This window comes from Equus quagga, chromosome 7 (assembly GCF_021613505.1).
Source record: "Equus quagga isolate Etosha38 chromosome 7, UCLA_HA_Equagga_1.0, whole genome shotgun sequence".
In the NCBI taxonomy this organism is placed as follows: Eukaryota; Metazoa; Chordata; class Mammalia; order Perissodactyla; family Equidae; genus Equus; species Equus quagga.
Genome location: NC_060273.1, coordinates 63929491 through 63950992, shown reverse-complemented (window position 1 = coordinate 63950992; position 21502 = coordinate 63929491). Strand labels below are relative to the sequence as shown.

General features: G+C 45.8%; 1 protein-coding gene across 1 annotated transcript in view; it reads right to left on the bottom strand.

Annotated features, from left to right (window-relative positions):
* ADAM19 (ADAM metallopeptidase domain 19) overlaps positions 1-21502 on the bottom strand; it is an 81572-nt gene that overhangs the window by 27068 nt on the left and 33002 nt on the right. Inside the window, exons 5-8 of the mRNA XM_046668052.1 lie at positions 17791-17867; positions 8890-9082; positions 8166-8231; positions 3577-3648 (exon numbers count right to left, since the gene is read on the bottom strand). Coding sequence (XP_046524008.1) covers positions 3577-3648; positions 8166-8231; positions 8890-9082; positions 17791-17867 — 408 coding nt within the window. The remainder of the gene's footprint in view (positions 1-3576; positions 3649-8165; positions 8232-8889; positions 9083-17790; positions 17868-21502) is intronic.

The following is a 21502-nucleotide window of genomic DNA, read 5'->3' as shown; positions in this document are numbered from 1 at the left end:
AAAGCACACAGAAGAGCCACAGCGTCATCTGTCAACATCACCTGAGATTTACAAGGCCCTAAGTGCTCAGAGCAGACACCAGATTGCTCTGCTGCACGTGCTGCCAAGGGAAGGAGACAATAGGTGTTATTTACCTTTTTCAGAAATGGGAACTGAGATCCTGAGAGAGATGCACAGCATTCTAGTGGCAGAGCTGGCGTGACTTAGCTTAGAGAAAAGACTGAGATAGGACATAGAGTTGCTTTCAAATATGTACAGAGCTCTCATGGGGAAAACGGCTCACTGTTGTTCCACATGGCCCTGAAGTAAGGTTCAGTCAATAGGTAAAACAGACAAAAAGACACATTCCATTTTAAAACAGGAAAAACACTTTCAAGTCAAGCTGGTTGTAAGTAAGCTCAGAGACAAGCCTTGCCATCGTCTGTAATAAGTACCCTTGGTCTGACTGTCAGGGATGATTATCCCTCCCAATTCCTTTCCTGGTCCTTATCTTTTTCATACTTGTCTACAATGTTCTTTCATATATGAATTTTTAAAAGCAATTTTATTGAGGTATAATTTACATAAAATCCACTCATTTTAGATGTACAGCTCAATATTTTTTAGTAAATTTACCAAGATGGTAAATTTGGTATTACGGTAAAGAGATCACCATAATCAAATTTTAGAATATTTTCATCACACCAGTAAGATCCTTTATGTCCATTTATATTTATTTCCCATTTTCACTGCCAGATTCTGGCAATCACTAATCTAGTTTCTGTCTCTATAGATTTACCTTTTCTGGACATTTCCTATAAACAGAATTATACAATATATGGTCTTTTGTGTCTGGCTTCTTTCATTTAGCACGTTTTTGAGATTCATCCATCTTGTAGCCCATATGAGCTTGTCATTCCTTTTTATATTGCTGAATAGTCTTCTATTGTATGGATACACCAAATTATATATGGATACATTATTGTAAGACGTCTCCTACTCATTTTGGAAGTAGATGGGTATAAATGATATACAAGTAGATAGATATGCTTACTCTCAGAAGTTTCCTTCTCCATCACTGGAGGTGTTCAGGCTTTGGCAAAGATACCATAAACAGGTTGCAAGCATTAGACTGCAAGGTCCCAAATAACCTTCAGGATTCTGTCCAACCTGGAGATCCTGAAATTCTATAAATGAGACCTGACTCTTGGGCTCCTTAAGGCTAGAACTACATCTGACCTTGATGACATGGGATCTTTCATCTCATACACAAATAAGCAGGAAGAGGGTTCTCTTTAAAGCTAAGTACTGGAAGGTCTAGGTTCAAGAAACTCTTTGACTGGCCTAGCCTAGAGATTACTGAGGCAGTGACTTTGAAAAAACAAAAGTCACAGGTAAACCTAGGTCACCTGAGCAGGAGACACCACCTTAATCCATAAGTGACACGGACTGCCCTAGCTAAAAATAACAATGGTAACGCCAATGTTTATCAAGCACTTGCTATGTATTAAGCACTGAGGCTTAGAGAAGGTCAGGAACTTGTCTGAAGTCTCAGCAGGAAGAATGCGGAGCCAGGGTTAAGGCCCAGATTGTGAGACCTCAGGGCCTACACATGATCCTACACTGCTTAAGACTTGGCATAGTTATACATCCAGAGAATCAACTTGCCTCCAAGAAACTGTGGTATGAGATGGGCTCCACGTGCAGTGAAATATCAGTTGATTTCAATGGAAATTTTGATTTTCCTCTTTTGTGCCAGGTCAATCATTACAGAAAATAAATGGTTTGGATTCCAATTTGAACTGGCTTGACTAGGAATCTTTTTAAGGACTTAAACTTGGCTTTTTCACAGTTAAGAAAAAACACTTTGGATTGGGTTCAGGATTCAGCAAATTAGTGCAGTTCATTCCAGTTTTAGTTCAACAACAGTTCAGTTCGAGTAGCTGGGTCAGCACGCCTCAGAGAAGTGGATTCGCCTTCCTGCGCCCCAGCTGGGAGGGACTAACATCAGCCGCTGAGAAGAGAACCATGACTGCATCAGAGAATGGACCAGCCAGCAAGGCTGGGGCTTCACGTGAGGACTGGCGTTTGCTGATGCTCTCTTCTCCTTCCACTTCTCATCACACCCTTGGTTCTATCACCCAGACCAGCTGGACAGTTCACAAAGGAGAGACCTAGCCAAGTCTCCCACCTGCTGCGTCTCCAGAACAATAGATGTCACGTGGGTGACAACAGTGTCTGCCTCCTGTAGACACCCTAGGGAAAAAAGCTTTTCTTGTTTTCCCAGATGTTGAGTGTTTGGGATGTGGGATAATTTAGATGTTATTGTTGATTGAGTTAGAGCTAGAGAGAGTACTAAACTGTGTCCCTGGAGTCCTTCCTTCCAGGAAATGCTAGTGTTTGACTTTCACCTGTCACTGACCACTGACTGGTGTTTCCAGAGCCATCTAGGGCAGAAAAGAACCATATGGCATAGATTCTCCCACCTGATGACTTCAGAACACCACCATTTGCTTGTAAATCCCTAAAAAATACTTAAGTTCTCTTCTTTATCTTCTAGTGTTTAGAAAAAAATGACTTCCCCTTTAGACCTGTGATGCAAGAATCCCTAACAGACTCAGAGTCAAGCTTCAGAAGTTCCGAGTGCCCTGAAATTGTACAATAAATGTTACCAGATTCTCAGAGACCTGTGACCCCAAAGATGTTAACATCTACTTTTTAAAACTATTTACACTAGCCTTTCAAGAGGCTACTGTCATTCTAGGTTACCTATTCTACTGCATTTTGCACTATAAATACCCTCTTTCATATAAACACTGTATAAATAAAGTACTCTCAAGTCCCGGACCAGCCTGTTCTAGTAAAATTCATGAATTTGGGTATTTCTGAAGAACATGTTTAAAAGGGTCTGACCTAGGAAAGTTAACCATCCGCACCGTCTTTCTAAGAGAAAAGAAATAATTTCAGAACCGTTTTACAGATGAAGACTACTCTGATTGGCCCAAAATAACCCACCCCTAAACTTTTAAGGCTCTCTACCTTCCCATGCTGAACTACCTCTCCCCTCCTAAGTCACAGAATTCCTTGGTTTTATACTTGGAAGGAACCTTAAAGAACCTTAAAGAACCTTAAAGCATTCTTAAACTGGGCTCCTCCATGTCCTAGGTTCCCCAGGAGGCACTGCAGGGGTGAGGGGAAGGGGTCAGAGGACAGTACTCTGGGTCCTCACCCCTGCTTCAGATTAGAGCAATCTGTTTTCATCTGGCTTTTATATTAGACGTTGGCATAAGATTTCATTTAAAAGAAGGATTCCACCAGAAAAACAAAAATAATCAAAAGCCATTGATTCAGACCAACCCCTCTATTTTGTAAATTAACAAAACAAAACTGCAACCCAAAGAAGATAAGTTACTTGGCTAAGGTCAAAGTGAGGGCTTTGTCATGACCACTCTGAGCCTCTATGGCATTATTATTGTCTCAGAAACTGGTTGCGGCAGCCATTCCATTGAAAGGCAACTCAGGTGCCACGTGATCTCCTATCCTTCGGCCCCTGAAAGGTGCTGGCACCTTTCCCACAAAGTACACACCTGGTCTCACCTTATCAACGTAATTGGCGATCTCCATGAGCTTGTATTTGGTGGCATCCTGGTCTCGTCGATTCTTCTGAAACTAAACGGAGCAAGCAGAACTGGGTGAGACTCCAAAACCCCTTGCAGGACCCCTCCTGTGCCCCATTACTTGTCTTTGAATTAGCTTTTGTCTTCTTCCATCTTCTATGAGCAATCGTTTTTATACAACTGTCTCCCCTACACACAGAGTATCAGCTCAGCAAGGGCAGAACCTGGGTCACATCCATCCTGGTATCCCCAACTACTCGCTCAATGCCGGGCACAGGTTGGGCATGCAATAGTTGTGTAGTGAACTGAATTCTCTTTCTCCAGCCCTTGAAGTCAACCTTGTTCATCTGTCCTTCAAATTACATGGCCTCTTGCAAACTCCCACTGGGACTTAGAAGAGGGACCAATCCAATCCTTGCCTTGGTCATCACCCCAACATGAAGCTACCATCACAGGGATCTCATGAGGCCTCCCTACATGTGATCAGTCAACATTGGTCAAATTGCTGTTGAATGCCTGCTTATGTGCAAGGCATTGTTCTTGGCACTAGGGAGGACACAGAGTGTGAAATCCTGGTACTAGCCTAGGGGAGCTTCAATCAAAACAGAGAGAGGGCCAGAAATAACAATAATGGCAGATTCCGTATTTAAGGAGTATACCATTGAAATGAGCTGAGAAAACGTGCACAGAAATAACTGCAATTAATAACTCAGATCGATTGGCAGTGCCTTCTACAGTGAGAAGAATTCTGAGACTGAATGGGGCTCGGCAGCAAAGAGTGCTGGGCTTGATTAGAAATGTGTGGCACGGGTACCAGGAGGAGGACATTCAGTATGTAGCCTCACATTTATCATTCCTGCTTCAGAAGGGTAGATCTCTTTCAGCTCCAACAATGAAAGAAAGCTTCACAGTGTAAAGATAAAATTTGCTACAACTGCAACCTAAATTTGCAAATGATGAGCATTTCCTGCCACTGCTATTCTTAGAAGGAATCTGGGTAGCTATCTGATTTACCTTTGTTACACGCTACATATGTCATTTCAATTCTAAACTTTCACGTCCATTCTCCACCACATCCCACAAGAATATCCAAGCAAGAAACAAAAAACAAATAAAACACTCTAAGATATTTGTTGGGATGGGGGTGTGTTCCAGCCATGACATAGGGAAGAAACCCACTGTTTCCTATTCTCCCACTGCTTTTGGACTTTCCTGGGCTTCCTCGGAACTGCCACTCATAAGAACTGTCAATTATCTCACTTTCACCGTCGCTTTCTACAGAGTTAAATTCAATGTAAGGCCCTGTGACTTACAGTTTTCCAAGGTGCTAATCCCGAAATTTCTCACTATAGAGTCACCTCATTTCTAAATTGGTCTCATTGCACAGAAAGTGTTGCAGCATTTAGTGAATATTATTGAACACATTCAGATTTCCTTGTCTTTCAAAGACATTAATTCTGTCTTCCAATGACTGCCTGATAATCCCCCTGTAGTTTAAGGAACGTATCATGTTGGCCAGAAGAATCTCAAGTAGGAGTCAGAAAACTTTATCTGTAAATGGTTTTATTGTAAATATTTTGTAAATTATAAATTTATAGATCTGTAATTATAAATTACAAATATTTGTAATTATTTACAAATATTGTAAATATTTTGGACTTTGCAGGCTTATTTTCTCTATGACAACTACTCAACTCTGCCACTGTAGCTCAAAAGCAGCCACGGACAACATATATGGCAGTAGGCATGGATGTGTTCAGTAAAACTTTACTGACAAAAACATGTGGTGGGCTGGATTTGGCCATGGGCTGTAGTCTGCAGACCCCTGATCTATAGAAAGGAACATTTCAACCTTACACTTTCTAGGGTGACACAGGAAGTAAAACCTGGTGTGTCATCTGGCCTTTCCCAACTACCCCACATTCTGTCCGTATCATGAAAGTCCTCTGCATCTCTGTTTTTACAGCTATCCTGTCCCCTACAACATCTAACCTTGCTCTTCCCCCACCTGCATTTCCTGTTTCTGCTGAGGACTGAACAAGCTGAGAACCACCCCAGGCTCTCCCACCCACGCTCAGGGAGTGAGCAGCTGCTTGGGCATATTGACTGCTGACACCTTTCTCTCTAGGCAGCAACACTACCCGTGTCTCTGCTCCCCGTATTGAGCTCAGAGCCCAGAGGAGGAGCCCGGCCTGTCTCAGCACCAGGCTGTAAATCACAGATAAGGCAGCCCTCCTCTTCCCTGTCTTCCCATCCTCTCAGATTAATTAATTGTCAGGAATACATTTCTGCCTGCAGAGGATGAGAGGCCGCTGGAAGAGGGAGCGGGGAGGGGTGCTGAGGAGGGCGGGGATTTGTGAACCTGTGAACCCAGCCTGGCCTATGATGTCCCTCCCGCTCCAGGAACCATTCAAAGTCCAGGACCCTGAGAAATGAGCACGTTCCCTAGCCACCATGCTGCATGAATCATGCTCTGCCGGGAACGCCTGTGAGGGTGTGATGAGGGCACTCTCCTCTGGAACAAGAAGATGGCTCTAGGTGACACCACAGTCCTGGAGGCACCTTGGGCAGACACTTTTCTCTTGGGGGTTTGTGACCCTGGAGGTCAGGAGACTGAAGATGCCCAATCCCTACCCTGCCCCCACTACTCCAGCTTCCAGAGACTCACACCCAGTGGGTGTTAAAACCCTGCACCAAGATTCCACCGGGGAGGGTGCAGGGTGGAAGGGGAGGGTCCCCGCACCTTCACATTAGAGCAGCTGCGTTTCTATATGCTTAGCTATCAGCGTCCCAGGAGCTTTCATCTGAACAAAGGATTCTGTGGCTGGAAAAAAAATGGCTCAAGACCACTGTATTAGACGATCTTAGATGCAAAGCTTAAAAGGAAAAATGTCCTGGAGTCAGAGGAGCTCAGCTTTCTTCCAGCAGCCCTCCCAGCACAGGTGGTCCTGCCCAGCAGGGGCCAGTGTCAATTACCTCCTCCCATGACCATAGAGCCTCCTTGGCTTTTAAATTAGCTTCATATTTTGCCCCTCACACTGCTCCCCCATCCTACACACACACCAGTCTTTAGAAAAAAAAAGAAAAAAAGAAAAGGCTGCTGGAGAAATTAATATCAACGCCAATTAAAAGCAAACCTCTTTTCAAGCAGAACATGATGTCCCCTAGGCCTGGAATGCCCTTTACCTCCACTTGCTGTGCAGTTAACAACTCTTTGTCTCTAAGACAAATCAAGGGACACCTCCTCCTGCCACTGGCCCGAAGTCTAGTGTTCTTTCCACTATCCCGCACTGCCTCCAGGATCTGTGCTTTGGGACTGTGCACTAGGTAGAGCTGCTTCACAATGAGGCCTTTTGGAGGAGCTGGCAACTAAACCATCTGGATGGGGTATGAGAGAACCCGGAGCTGTGGTGAATTTTGTCCTAAGGTGAGCATGCAGTCTTGGAACATGGCGAGTGCTCAGTTCATGATGACTTTCCATGGCCCGAAGATGTGTTTAGTTATGTGGTTGAGTCACTATGTAAAGTGAGAATTGGAGGTAAAATACAGCTAATTTGTGCAAATATGGGCTCTAGGGCCTGAACCCACTCTTCAGGTGTCAGCTTCAACATGACCGCCTCAAAGAAGCTTTCCCCAATTCCCAAAACCACATTGGATCCCTCATTGTCTGCACTCTAATCCTCTATAATAAACTACCTTAGCAGTTATCACACCTGCAACTAGGGCATTTTTGCACTGCTATTGTAAACTCTGTGATGCCAGGGGTGGGTCTGTGCTTGGCACATAACAATAGAATCAAGAAATCATGGATGAATAAATGAAATAATAGAATGAGAGAGATGAGTTTCATCAAATCTTAGAAGCCAAGGCCTGCGAGAACCTGTTTAATTTGAGGAATATGGAAATAAAGGCCAAATAGCTATTCCTTTAGGTCAATAGTTCGCAAACATGCCTGTGTATCAGAATCCCCTAGAGGGCTTGTTGAAATGTGGATTGCTGAACCCCAGCCCCACACTTTAGGATTCAGTGCATCTGAGGTGTGGCCCAAGAATTTGTATTTTCTCAGGTTCTGGAATGCTGCTGAAGCTGCTCGTCTAGGGACCACATTTTGGGAACCAAAGATTTAAGTTCTCATTTGGCACCAATATGATTACAAAAATGGACTCATACATGGGCAAGAAAATTGCATTCAGTCAGATGATTGAGAACACACTAGTAGTGTAAAAAAATATTTTATAAAGTTCTATAGAGAATTCATAGACTCCTTAAGAACAAGCATCAAAATCTAAAAGTCTTCAGACCCAGTCTAAGAAATGTTAATCCAAATAACATTAATTGTCTTCATTTTCTATCTGCTTAATGTATCAAGCTAGAAGAGACTTTTTCTTGTTTTTTCCCCAACTATGTTTAAAATAGCAAAAACAGCCCTTGGTCGGATTTAAGGTCAAAATCACAGGACAAACCGGAAAAAGATGAATGCTTCAGCATTTCCCCAAAGCAGTTTGAAGCCTGGAATGGAAGCTATCAAGAGAATAGTTGTTCTGCTAAAACTCATTGCCTTCCCCTTACCTCTGCATAATCAGCCACGAGGTAAAGCTCCACATACTTCATGGAGTGTAAATCTTCCCTTTTTATCTAAGAAAGAGATATAAGCAGATCAGAGATGTAGAAATGGTGGACTTGGCCTCATTTCAAAAAACTGCTAATAGTTGATAAGCAGTGGACCTCCTTACTAATTTTGTACTTGGCACTAGAGATAGGCCCGGCTGTGGTCGTCATCACCCTCACTACACCTTCCGCCCACCATCTTGGTTATCACTGGAGGCTGGTCTGGGACACTGGGTCCTGTCCTTTATTCTCAAAAAATAACGAGCTAGGATGGTTAGTACAGGCAGAACAGAGGCCAACATACTGTGAGAGAACATGCTGACAAGGAAGTTCCCAAAAAACATTTAAACCACACACCTCTATTTGTGGTATAAATAAATACAAGCATTTTGTGCATATGGTTAAGTGGCTATTCCAAAAAGGAAGGCATACACTTTTTTCTCACATTTTAAAGTTTCTGAACTCAGCATCTCAGAATATTTTAAATGTAGTAGTGTTTTTCCCCAAAACAGTTATTCTATCGAATACAAGGGTATCTCACACTCGATAGTGACTTAAAGTAAAAGAAGAAAGCGATTTCCTCTTTCTTGGCCACATCCCTTTGATTTAGAAATACTCCTGGATGCAAAGGTCCTCAGAGGGGACAAGCCTATCCCCAGACTGACTCCTGCGGTGAGGAACTCACCCTGTGAGGTCGTTTCTTGGTCTGGTTTGTAAACGGAAGGACCCAGTCCCTGGCGGTGGGCTTGGAGTGCTCGAACCCACAGTTCCCCGGGGGCAGCTTGAGATGTTCAGATCTGTAAATTAGGTGGTGGCCCTCGCTGTCAGGGAGGGGCTCGATGATGTAGCTGAGGTTACTGCTCACCATAATCAGTCCTCTGTCGACAGGAGAAATAGAACCTCGGGTCAAAGATCATGGTCCTGGAAAAGTCCCTTGCTCAGGCCTGTTTCCCCATATGCAAAATGACACAGATGATTTTGAATATTGGTTCTTAACCTTATTATGGGGTCATGCACCCTTTGGTGAGAATCTGCTGCAAAGTCAGAGAAATACACATGTATATGAAATGTGGTGCACAATTTCAGGGTACTAAAAGCTTGTCGTAGAGAAGCTCAAAAGGTTCTAAAAAGGCCAGACTAGGGACAGTTAACACTCATAAAGGACAGTAGGACCAGGATTCCAAAAAGCCTCCCCAATCCAAACATGGCATATGACAAATAACAGGTCGAAACTTTATGGACTCAGAAAAAAACAGTATGGTGACTGGAGAAAGAACACTGGCCTGGGGTTGAAGAGACCCAAGTTCTGGTCTTAGCACCAACATTGAATTGTCAAATGCTCTTCAACAAACCTCTTAAATCACTTTGAGCCTCAGTTTTCCCATGTGTAAATCAAATGATAATTTACTAACTTAACGGGATTCTTGAGATAATTAAATGGGAAGACAAGTGCCTTTGTGCTTTAAAACCAAACCTAGAGGCATCACTAATGGCCTTCCTACCAGCCCCAACTTCCCTAGGTGAGCAAGGCAGCCTTTTGGTGAAGCGACAGCCACAACCAAGCATGTGGGGCCACTTTTCTCTCAGTTATAAATGCTAGCGTTGAACTCAGAATATGTGTTCGTTCACTATATTCTTTCACTCATTGAGCCCTGACTCTGCACTAGATGTGATCTAGACATAATCCTTCTCCTCGAGTAAGTCAGCCCACTGGAGGACAGACAGTCATTCATTCCACAAATATTTCCTGAGCTCCTGCTATGTGCCAGGCATCATGCTATTGGATGACATCTATAAGGATGGAGTAGTGAACAAGATAGACACAGTGCCTGCCCTCATGGAGCTTAAAGTCCAAACATGGAAGTAAATCACTAGGGTGTATAACAGAGGCAGCAAAAAGGTTTCATCACCACTAACACAGAGGGATTGGAGGCAGCTGCCTTGAGCACTGCATCAACGAGGCTTCTGAGAGCTTCGTCTGGATGGGGAGAAAGAGTGCCATGACTTACCGTCAATCACTATCACAAATATCAATGGAAGGGTGAGTAGGGGCCCGTGTAGCAGGTATCTGCCGTCCGTGATACAGTGAGATGAACACTACAGTGAGGGAAAGTCCTCAGGGCTCTGGGTGAGGAAGAAGCCCAGCAGCAGTATGTGTGCTCCAAAACCTCAGGCCCTCATCCATCCCAAGATTTCAAAAGCAAAAGTATCTCCAAGCCAGTCTTTGCCACTCCAAATTAGCAAGATGCCTCTTGTGGCTTCTCGGCTGCCATCCTCTCCCTTCACCCCTCGGGATCCCTGCCCAGGTTTTGCCCTTTGGGAAGCGCCTGTGATGCTCTCAGGAGAGACAGTGCCAGGCTCTGATCAGCAGCAGCCCTTCCTGGAATCCATCCCTGGCTGACCTCATTCCAGTGCCATGGAGCCTGACGACTTCCTGGCTGCCTCGCCCAGGCTGACGCAGCAATCCCGGGTCAGCCCTTCGGTGGGACAACCAAGGTGCTCCCTGAACGGCTAGGGGTGGGAGTAGGGCAAAGAGCAAGGGTCAAATCTGCTCCCAAGTCCAGACAGGAAAGGGCAGAAGGCAGAGCTGCTATGGGCATCCTGTTCCCAAGCTATCTTCTCATCTGGGCTGACCAAGTTCCCTTCCGTCACTTCAATTTCCCCCGATGGCTACAAATGTGAATAGAGAGATGACCACAAACCAGCTGATGGTTTATGTGTATCAGGTTGTGGCTGCGGAGATAACACCCAGTGAATGGAAAGTTCCACATAGGGATTGGTGAACGTTCCAGTGTAGTCGACTGGACAGCACTTGAATAAGCCTCTGGGCCAAATAGAGACCACACAGAAATTTGGTGCACAGTGAATAATAATCATGGTGGCTATAAATTATCAGGACTTTACTACGAACCAGGCACTGATGCTGAGTATTTCATTATTCACACCAACTTTTATGATCCTTACAAATATTATCCTCTTTATACAAACAAGAAAACTAAGGCTCAGTGAGGTTAATTAACTGACCCAAAGTCACACAGGCAGTAAGAATCTAAGCAGTCTTGTCCCAGGTCCCTGCCTCAGTCACAATAGCCCTGTAGAAAGGGTCAGAAAGACATCTCAGTCTACAGATGGTTACCAGTGACAGGCACCAGCAACTCTCCTCTGAGGTGTGAATGGCTGTTACCCAACTGGCCATCTGAAGTAAGACACCCGCTGGGAGATAAGAAGGCAAAGGAGGCATTCAGCCTCCTTTCCATTTTTACATACCACTTTTTGGGAGTTAACCACAGGCCCAGCACTATGCTTACAACTGTCATTCTTATTTCATTTCCACATCAACACTAGAAGGCACCATCATAAGTCCCATTGTATAGATGAGGAAACTGAGCCCCAGAAAGATTAAATAACAAGCTCTCATGGGTATCGGGAGCCAAAGATTTAAGGTCTGGGAGATTCTGGACCCCACGCCCTTAACCTCTATGCTATCAGCCTCCATCAGTGAGTTCCAAACCCATGTGTCAGAGATCTCTAGGATCAGAGCTTCCAGAGCTATTTATTAGAATATTCTACTGATTATATTAAAAATACAGACATAGGAGCTATGGATTCTGTAGGCCTGAGCATCTGCATCGTGAACATGTCCCACGGTAGTTCCCTGCTCAGCCACACTCAGCAACTTTGGCCTGGAGCCCAGGCTCTGCAGCAGGAGGCTGCCTTTTCACAGAGCCCCAAGCAATTCCACTTCAGGGAGTGGGCACATTATACTTTGAGAAACACAGGCTCACAAGGACACTGAAGGTCTTTCCAGCAACAGGATTCTGTGGCAGCTCCCCTCCCTCCCCCTACTGTGGCCCCTAGTAACTCACCCCATGTCACAGATGCAATCCTCCCAGACTGCCCGTGATGGAGGATAGGCTGGCACCGACCCCAGCACTCAGAGAATGTCTGAGAATCTAGTTCCTGGGCCCCCCTCCATCGCCATCCCCAAGTCCTGCTAGCTGCCCTCCCCTGAGCACCCACCAGTCATTTATCCTTCTAGCAGCCTCTGTTGATCTAATTTGCTAAATATTAGCACTGGCAGAGCTCAGCTCGGGGCACGGGAGGAGGACCCAGGAGGCTGGGTGGCCGGGACCTCACACGCTATTCTTTGTTCTGCTCTGCATTCTATTTCTCATTGTTAAGAGCTTGATACAAATGAAATTGTACAGAGGAATCCTGGCGGGGCAGGCCAGGCAGGCAGCGGGGCAATTCATGTTTAACCCCTGACTGACTAACTGCAGGACTCACCCAAATGCATCCTTCAAGGAACTAGGCAAGAACCACTTCCTGGGAATCTGCCCATTCAGAGCTACACCTAAGGGGACACATCCCACATCCCCACATCCAGAGCTATCTTAAGAGGTAACCACCCTGTTCCCCTTCTTTCCTTCCCCGCTAATCTGCATCCAAGTGAGACAGAGTTACAGGAAACTTCAAAGGCAGCCGAGAAGGGAGGAAAGAAGGCACAGAGGTGATGTGCTCCCTCTGCGATGGGGTGGCAAGGCACAAGAGGCAAGTCTGGGCTCAGGGGTGAGACACACCTGGATTCCAATTCTGGCTCTGGTTTCTACTAGCATTGTGTAAGTCACGAATGCTACCATCACATGGGTTTGCTATGATAACCGACTGAAGTAATGGGCAATGTTTACTAACAATCAAAGTCACATTTTAAAAGAATAGCTAAGAGTCATTGAGTGTGTATTAGACACTACACAGAGTGCAAACATTGTATTCAGTAGGCATTCAACACATATGTATTGAAAACCTGCTATGTGCCAGGAACTATGTTCTAGACAGGGGGATGCAGCATGATAAAAAAAGAAAAGCCCTTCTCTCAAGGAGCTGGCACTCACCACCTAATGTAAATCCACCAGTGACGTCACTATTGTTTTCCCCATGTTATAAGTGAGAAAATTGACGCTGGAGAACTGAAGTAATCTGTCAGGCTTTAAACCAGGAACTGTCTGACTCGAGAATCTACACTTGTCATGACTTAACAGTACTGTTCTATGAGGGCTTACTCCCCAAAGTGCCTGACACAGAGGTAGCATTTATTATCTATTCTGCTCAAGGAAGGCCAGGTGTTCAAAGAGGAAAGGGCCATGCCACTCCTTGGCAAAGGGGCAGACAGGTATGCACTGGCTGCGTGCATGAGCCTCCTCCTCCTGCACCGGGCGCCCGGTCTCACTGCAGCCCAGAACTTCTGATGCTCAAGGGTCCTTTTCATGGTCTGATCTACCTTAACGTTTCAGACGAGAGGAACCAAAGCGCAGAGGAAAAGGAACTTGCCCAAGGTCACCCAGTGAGTTACTGTTAGAGCCAGGGGCAGAACCCAGTCTCCCGATGTCCAGGCTCATTACTCCAAGGTGGGGCCCTGACTCCAGCCCCCACTCTCCACCCTCAACTCGCAGCCTCCTGCACCGTGAGCACCATCTACAGAACAGAGTAAGGCCCGTGGGAGGCACCAGCCCCACCAAGGCAAAGATAAGGAGAAATTGAAATGAGGAGCAGAAAGCTCAGAGACCACACAGCCAGGAGATGTGGAGGTAGATCTCAAACTCAGGTCCCTCGATTCGAAATTCTGAGCCCCTTCCAGGCCATCATGCGCATACTCCCACACATTCTCTTACATTCGTTCTCAGTCTGATATCGTCTCTCTCACAGAATCTAAGTCCAGGAACCAGGGAACCGGAGTGAGCGTAGGCCCCTGAGTTTTGAGGACAGAGCTGCTATAATATGAGTGATGCATCAAATAGATCACTACAGATGATTGATCGTCTATCTTTGAAAGACTTTCTCTGTAATTAAACTTGCCAGACATTAGTACACAAGATACTACACAGCCATTCAAAGAATGAGATAGATCTATGTGTGCCTAAGACACAACGTTAAGGTGGAAAAAAACTACAGAATGTTTTGTATAGGGTAATCTCATTTGGATAAAATATAATACATCCATACACACACACACGTATTTCAACTGCGAATACCCCAACAGGGATTACAGATCTGGAATAGACTAACCAAGGAAGGGTGGGACAGGATAAAAATCCTTCACTTCTTTTAGTTTTACACTCCTGTATTATTTGAATGTTTAACACACTAATTAGTTATGTAATGATAACTTTTAATAAGCATTTTCTTTAAAAATGAACAACCTACCAATCAGGTTAAAAAGAAAAAGGGTTTTTACTGCAATCAATCAATACTGCTCTTGCTGATAGACAGTGAGCTAGGAACACACACACACACACACACACACACACACAGAGCATCTCCCAGAACCCACAGGTTCAGTCAAGGACACTTCATCCCAGCACTATGTAGATTTCTTCACAAATAACCATTGCTCCTAACATTTATACTGTGTGTTAGTTTGCAAAGCATTTGCTGCGTGCAAGAAGTCATGAAGACATTTAGAGGCTGAGTCCTTAATCAGAGATGGCTTGGAGGACATGGACACTCAACATCCCTAATGAAATGGCATGCCGTATCTTTTTATTGGTGTATTCTATAGGTATCCATGGCCACCACTTAATTCTCAAAGGGGTCAGTGGCCCAAATAAGATTATCAAGCACTATATTACATATCTCTGTTCTTTTTTTTGCAAGAAATATTTCTAAAAGGATACACAAGAAACTGGTAACAATGGCTGCCTCTGGGGAAGAGGCATCTGGAAATCTACAGGGAAAAAGAGACTTGCCTTTCACTGTATACTCTTTTGTACTATTTGAATTTCTTTTCACTATGATCACTTATTACTTCTACCATTAAGTAGCCTAAAGTATTGCTTTGGAGAGAAGAGGGGCCTAGCAACAATCGAGAGACTCAGCTGAATTCCTCTGTATTTGTATCATCAGCCTGAAGATCCCATTTGGTATAAATCCTACCTATTTTCTCCAATCACAAGGAGCATGTTTCCAGGAGAGAAGCATAATCACTATGGAGATTTTCCATTGCAGCATCGCTTTATGGGTCTTGGGGGGGCGACTTGACTGTTACAGGGGTTTGAAGGCTTCTGCTGCAGCTGCTCCTTCTCCAGAGTCTGAATCGAGCCATCTGGCATGCATCTCCAGCTCTTAAATCAGTCGGGCCACAGACACCCTCGGTTTCTTAAGGTGTAGTGAGAAGGCTGGGAAAGTAAGGTGGGTGGACGCCGCCAGAAGGAAGTGTGCAAAACAGAAACACATGGACAGCTCACCCGGTTTCCCCCTGTCAGCACGGCTGCGGGAATGATTTACAAGAGGCCACGCTGAGTTCCCACTGCTCCAGACCAAGGGGACAGAGGAAGAGGCAGGGAGAAGCAAGTCACACCTGCATGTTCCCTTTCCTCCTTCTTGGGACAGACATTGTTTACTTGCAGACTGCAGGTGGTGGTGGCTGGGCTTGTAAACACCACTGGGAGGCCAGTTGGCTTGGCTCAACCAAGTCACTTGAGCGGGAGATTTGGAGCCACTGTTAAACGGCCTCCCAGCCAAAGCTTGTTTCCTGCCTAATTCCCTCTGGCCAACTCACCACGGAGCCTTACAGAGGAGACATGTCCAAGTTTACAAACAAACACGTGGCATCTGCAGCATGAGGAGCCTTGCATTTGCATGTGAGCCTGGCTAAGTCTTAGTGTGGTTTCACTGTTATAAGATGATACTGATCCTGTACATCTGTTGAGTGCTGTAGGGTCAACACAGCACTTAACACTCTCACCACACCTATCATTGATGCCCACTGTACAGATGAGGAAACCGAGGGCTCAGAAAATGACTTCTCAATGCCTATCTTTCTTCTACCTGTGTAGGGCATGGGTACAGAGTAGGCGCTCAGTATTAATTTGTTGAATGAAAGAAACAATCATTGAATGAATCAATTGACACAGAAGAAAGGTACACAGTGGAAACACCTCCTACTGGCTCCTGAGATCCACTCGTGTGAATATTTTCTCAATTCTGCCTTCAGTAACACCATATTGACAGCTTTAAATTGGTCATGGTGGGAGTATTTTTGCCACCATATTGGAAGATGCTACAAATCAGGGTGCTTTTTTCCTTTTCCTTTTTCATGGATCCAGTTTATCGACACACTGGGTATAGGTACCACACAACATAGGCAACTAAAACCCAGGCAATTAGTACAGGCAATTAGGATACAGGTTTTTCAGATCATCCTCTCTTTCCCAAAAGGAGAGGAGAGTGGGAAGAGTCTAAATAAATATTTATTACTTCAACATACACGTGTAGATCCTATCACCTGCCAAGCACTAGGGTAGGCTGGAGGAGAAGAACAGATATTTGAGATATAATTCATATCCTCAAGGAACACACATTCTCAGGTACAAACTATAAGGTGCGCACGAATCACCTGGGGATCTTGGTAAAATGCAGATTATGATCCAGTAGGTCTGGGTGGGACCTGAGAAGCTGCATTTTGAACGAGTTCCCAGGTGATGTTGATGCCACCCCGCTAAGGGCCACACCCAGGAAGCAAGGGTCTAGGAGGTTACTGAGTGCTCCTATGTGCCAGCCAGTTCTAAACATTAGGTATCTACAACAGTCAGTCCTCACGGTGCTAAGGATATTCTCAACCACGTTTTACAAAGGAGAGCATCGAGGCCCACTGTCCAGCTGGTAAACTGATACTGGCTCAAACCCAGGTAGTCTCGCTCAGAGAATGAAGAGTCATTCTCTTTCCAACATGCCACCTAGTTGGAACTTTTCAGTTAATTTTCTGTCTTGAAAATTCTCCTTGCTTCTCCTTTCTCTTCGCACCAGCTGCCCATTTCCTTTTTCACCACCTACAAGTACTTCTACCAGAGAAGAGCAAAGGACAAGTGGGAATAAAGGCTCAAACTCATCAATTTCAAGAGTCTGAAGCTGGCCTTCTATTTTCTATATTTTGAAGCTTTGACATCTGGGCCTTGTCCCTCCAGGGTTGGCCAATTCCTAGAGATAGTAAACAACTCACCAGTCAGCATGCCTTTCAAATGCAGCTCTCAACACCTGGGCCACGACCCTCTGCCCTGTTCACCCCAGGGCCAGGTACCAGACCACCAGGGACAGCCCCTGTGCCCCAGAGCCCGCTGAAGTTTTTCAAACTAGCCCAACCTAGCCCTGCTTACCCTGCCCCACCTGTTCCTTCCTGCAGAAACCACAGAAGGGCTCTCGCCCACATTTCCCCCCACGGCTCTCTGCTTCCTGGTGACCCCTGTGCTTCCCTCTGTGGCCCCTCGCAAGGCATGCCCCCTCCTCTTGGGAGCTTGAGAAGAACAAACTGTCTTTTCCATGGCAGTCATCTCCTGCTCCGTTGGCTTCACCATACCTAAATAATAATAAAGCCTCAGTTCCTCAGGGAAGAGAAAGCTCAATCTCAGGGAATTTGTGGATTATCTGGGATTTCCCTTGTCCCTCCAAGCTCAGCCCGTCTCAGAGCTGGCTTGCATATACTCTCAATGGACAGTTTCTCGAGGTCCCTGCCCAAGGCCAGCCCTGCTTGTCCTGAAAATTCCATTCCTGGGGAGAGTGCCAGGTGCCCCCCCACACCTTCAGGCCCTCTTACCTTATTCCCCGGCAGGTGCTAAGTGTGACACTGGACTGTTCTGCCTTCCTCACCGTCCCGTGGTAAAAGCAGTGATCCTAGCAGGGAGAAAGGAGGTAGTCAGGCCAAAGAACACTGACAGGCAGGGCAACGCTTATGTCCCGTGAAGGTCACGGACGATTCATGGCTATTACATATCTACCCCTACCTTACAGCCTGCAAAGAGCTCCCCAAGCCATCACTTTATTTGATGCTCATGATGGTCCTGGGAGGTGGAGCAGGGCAGCTGCCATCGTCCCCATTGAACAGATGAAGAAGCTGAGCCCAGAGGAACAAAGAGATTTGTCGCAGGTCTCCCTGACAGTTGGAGAACCCAGGATTTACAGATCTAGTTCAGAGCTCCTTCCAGGACATGAAGTTGGCCACAGGAAACACTGTCTTCTGAAGCGCCTGCCTCCCCATCAGAGTCACCTGTGTGACCCTCCTGTAGGGCTGAATAGTGTCCCCACCCGCCCAATTCATATCTAGCCAGAACTTCAGACAGTGATCTTATTTGGAATAGGGTCTTTGCAGACGTGATTAAATTAAGATGAAGTCAAACTGGACTGGTGTCCTTATAAAAAGAGAGGACACAGAGAGACACACACACACACAGAAGAAGGCCATTTGAAGATGGAGGCAGATATTAAAGTGATGAAACTACAAGCCAAGGAGCACCAAGGATGGCCAGAGGCCACCAGAAGCTAGGAAGAGGCAAGGAAGGATTGTTCCCTAAGACTGCAGAGGGAGCACAGCTCTGCTGACATCTTGATTTTGGACTTCTAGCCTCCAGAACTGGGAGAATGCATTTCCATTGATTTAAACCTCCAAGTTCGTGGTACTTTGTTACAGCAGACCTAGGAAACTGAGAGACCCCCCTCCTTCCCCATCTCCCCTGAATCCCTGGGTGCCTGGATCAGACTTGATTTGGTACCTGCATCCACGGATGCATAGAGGCCTGACACTGCCCTCTAGTCAGTGTGTCTCTCGGCCATCTGGTCTTCCCAGCTAGGCTGGATTCCTCCATGACTGCAAACAGCTGTTGAGCACCGCTGTGTGCCAGGCCCTCGGCGAGGCCCCTGAGACACAGCGATGAGCACACACACACACACAGCTCCAGCCTTTGCAGGACTTAGGGTCTTGTGAGAGCCAATCTTAATTAAAAAGCTGTCCAAAGATATGATTACAAACCATGAAGAGAGGCTGGAAATAAAAGTTTGAGGTGCCAGCAGAGTGTTTTACAAGTAGGGTAACCAGAGCATTTCTGAGGCAAACCAGGACACTGCTGAGAGTGCTAACACACGCAGACGGGCACAAACCAGGACTGTCCCCAGCACACAGAGGGGTGATAACAAGGGACACGCTCCTATAAGCTTCTTCCAAATAGGTCAAGAGAAATAAGCTGGTCAGAAAAGAGAGAGGGTAAGATGCTCAGGGCAGAGCTAGGTTCTAAAAAGGTCTTAAGTAGTTGCCGACACAGAAGCGTTCTCTTTTCCCCCCTAATACGCTAAGCCCATGCAGCCCCAATCAGGGATCTCTGGCATTTGCCCACATAGCAGTCCAAGTGATCCGTCACCAGGACCATGCATGCTTGTAGTTGTTCCCTGGTCCCGGCAGGCAGGGATGTGACCCAGGAGCCAGCTAACCCATTTGTCTCTATTCTCTGGCTCCAAACTCCCACGCAGCTCTAGGCATGAGTATAGCCTGAGAATTAAATTCAAGCATTTTGGCATAGCCAGGCCAGATTCAAATGCAAGCTCCCACACCTACCAGCTATGTAAACAGTTGCACAACCTCTCTCTGACCTCCAGCATCTTGAGCCTCTACCTCATGAGGTGGTTGTGAGAATAGTGTCCAGTAAGTGCAGGTACCTGGCCCACAGCAGCCGGCAATAAACATTAGTGATCATATTATCGGTACTAAATTCTCCTTTGTCAAAGGCAGAACGTGGCCTTGAGGGAGCTGGAAGGCCACCAGGGGGCTGAATCCTCAGCCTTAGCCGCATCAATTCTACATCCTACCCAGCCGAGCCGCGCAGCCAGATCACAGGATACAGGCCAGGCTGGCGCTCAACCCAGGGTAGGCAGTGTGGTTCCTCCGGCCATTCAAGTTAACGCAGTCGGGAGGAGGGACAGGTGCCCCTCTCTTTGTATCAAACTCTCCTGGACTTCATACATGTCACATTCTAACCTTCACAGGAGCACAAAGGAAAGCCACCATGCCAAGGACACCCCGCAGCAGCTATGAAAGAAGGTGAGGCAGGGACAGCCCTCCTTCCAGCCAGGATTCCATCTGATTTCAAGTGCCAGCCTGTCACAGGGCTTTTCCAACTAACCCAAGGCTCTGGGACCTGGAGGGCCACCATCAAAGCTCAAGTTCTGAACCTGATCTTTAGAACTCAGCAACAGGACCCTGAACAACACAACCCAGGATCACGCATGGGTAGAAGAGGGCACCGGGCCCGTATGGAGTAAACGGGGCTCATAGTTGTTGGAACGACAAAAGTCAAAAAGTTCAGAAAGATGGGTCTGCCATATTTTTGAAAATCCTGGTACTTCTTCAAGCAAAGAGAATTCAAATCCAGGGATGGATGTGAAGAATCCCTCTACCTCTTCCCATCTTTGGACTCATGCTAACAGTATTCACTGCCTGGGGGCTCTCTGAGATAGCATATCAACCGACTGTTGTAGTACGCTTTCAATGTACAAAGGGCTCTCACACATCACCACCTGTGATAATAATACCTGCCATTGACTGTTGTTAACAATAAGAGCTAACATCTACCCAGCTTTTACTGCTGGATAAACAACTTACATAGATTTCCTTTAATTCTGATCACAGCCTTAGAAGGTAGATATTATTATTCCCATTTTTTGAAAAGGGAAACCAAAGGATGGAGAGGTTATAAGTCATGGTTTAAGTCAAGGCCACACAGCAAAGGGGAGATTCAAACTGCAGGAGCCTGACTCTGGATCTCATGTTCTGCCCCTCCCAGCAAAAGCAGTCTCAGCAAAGTGCAAAAGACTTACTTTGTCAAAGCTCTACAATCTTCTAGCACTAATGGAGACTTTTCTAGTCTAAACCTCGCCGGTTACTGGTTATCTGAACTTAAGCATGTTTCTTTTTCTCTTCTCCTCTCCATTTCCTCATCTGTAAAATATGGCAGTGGAAGAGATGTTTATAAATTCCCATAAAATCAGTGATTCATCTTACCCTTCCACAGCCCTGAGAGTCAGATCTTTAGCATATCCAATTTTCAGATGAGGAAACTCAACACTCGTATAGTCAAAAGGGTTGTTTAAGGTCACATAGCTAGTTAAAGCCAAGACTAACACCCTGGCTTAAGACCCCACGCTCTATAACTCTTTCTACTGGAACACAGTCACAGACCCATTCCCCCAGTGACCTGACCTAGATTAGGGCTGTAGCCTACAGGCCCGGAAGATGAGCTTGATAAGGTTCCCAGAACTCCCGCTACCCCAAGCCAAGTTTGGTAGTAGAGTATGGCCTTCAACATTTGGGTCAAGTGCAGATAAATGCTTTATTCCATTCCCATTTCTTTTTGAGTCCTCAGCTCCCAAATAAGAAAGCTAACTGGGAGCCTCACGGGGCTGGGTGGGAGCTTTACAAGAGTCGAGTAGCAGGCGAGGTGAGAAAACAATGAGTTGTCCCATACTTCAGCTAGGATGTATTT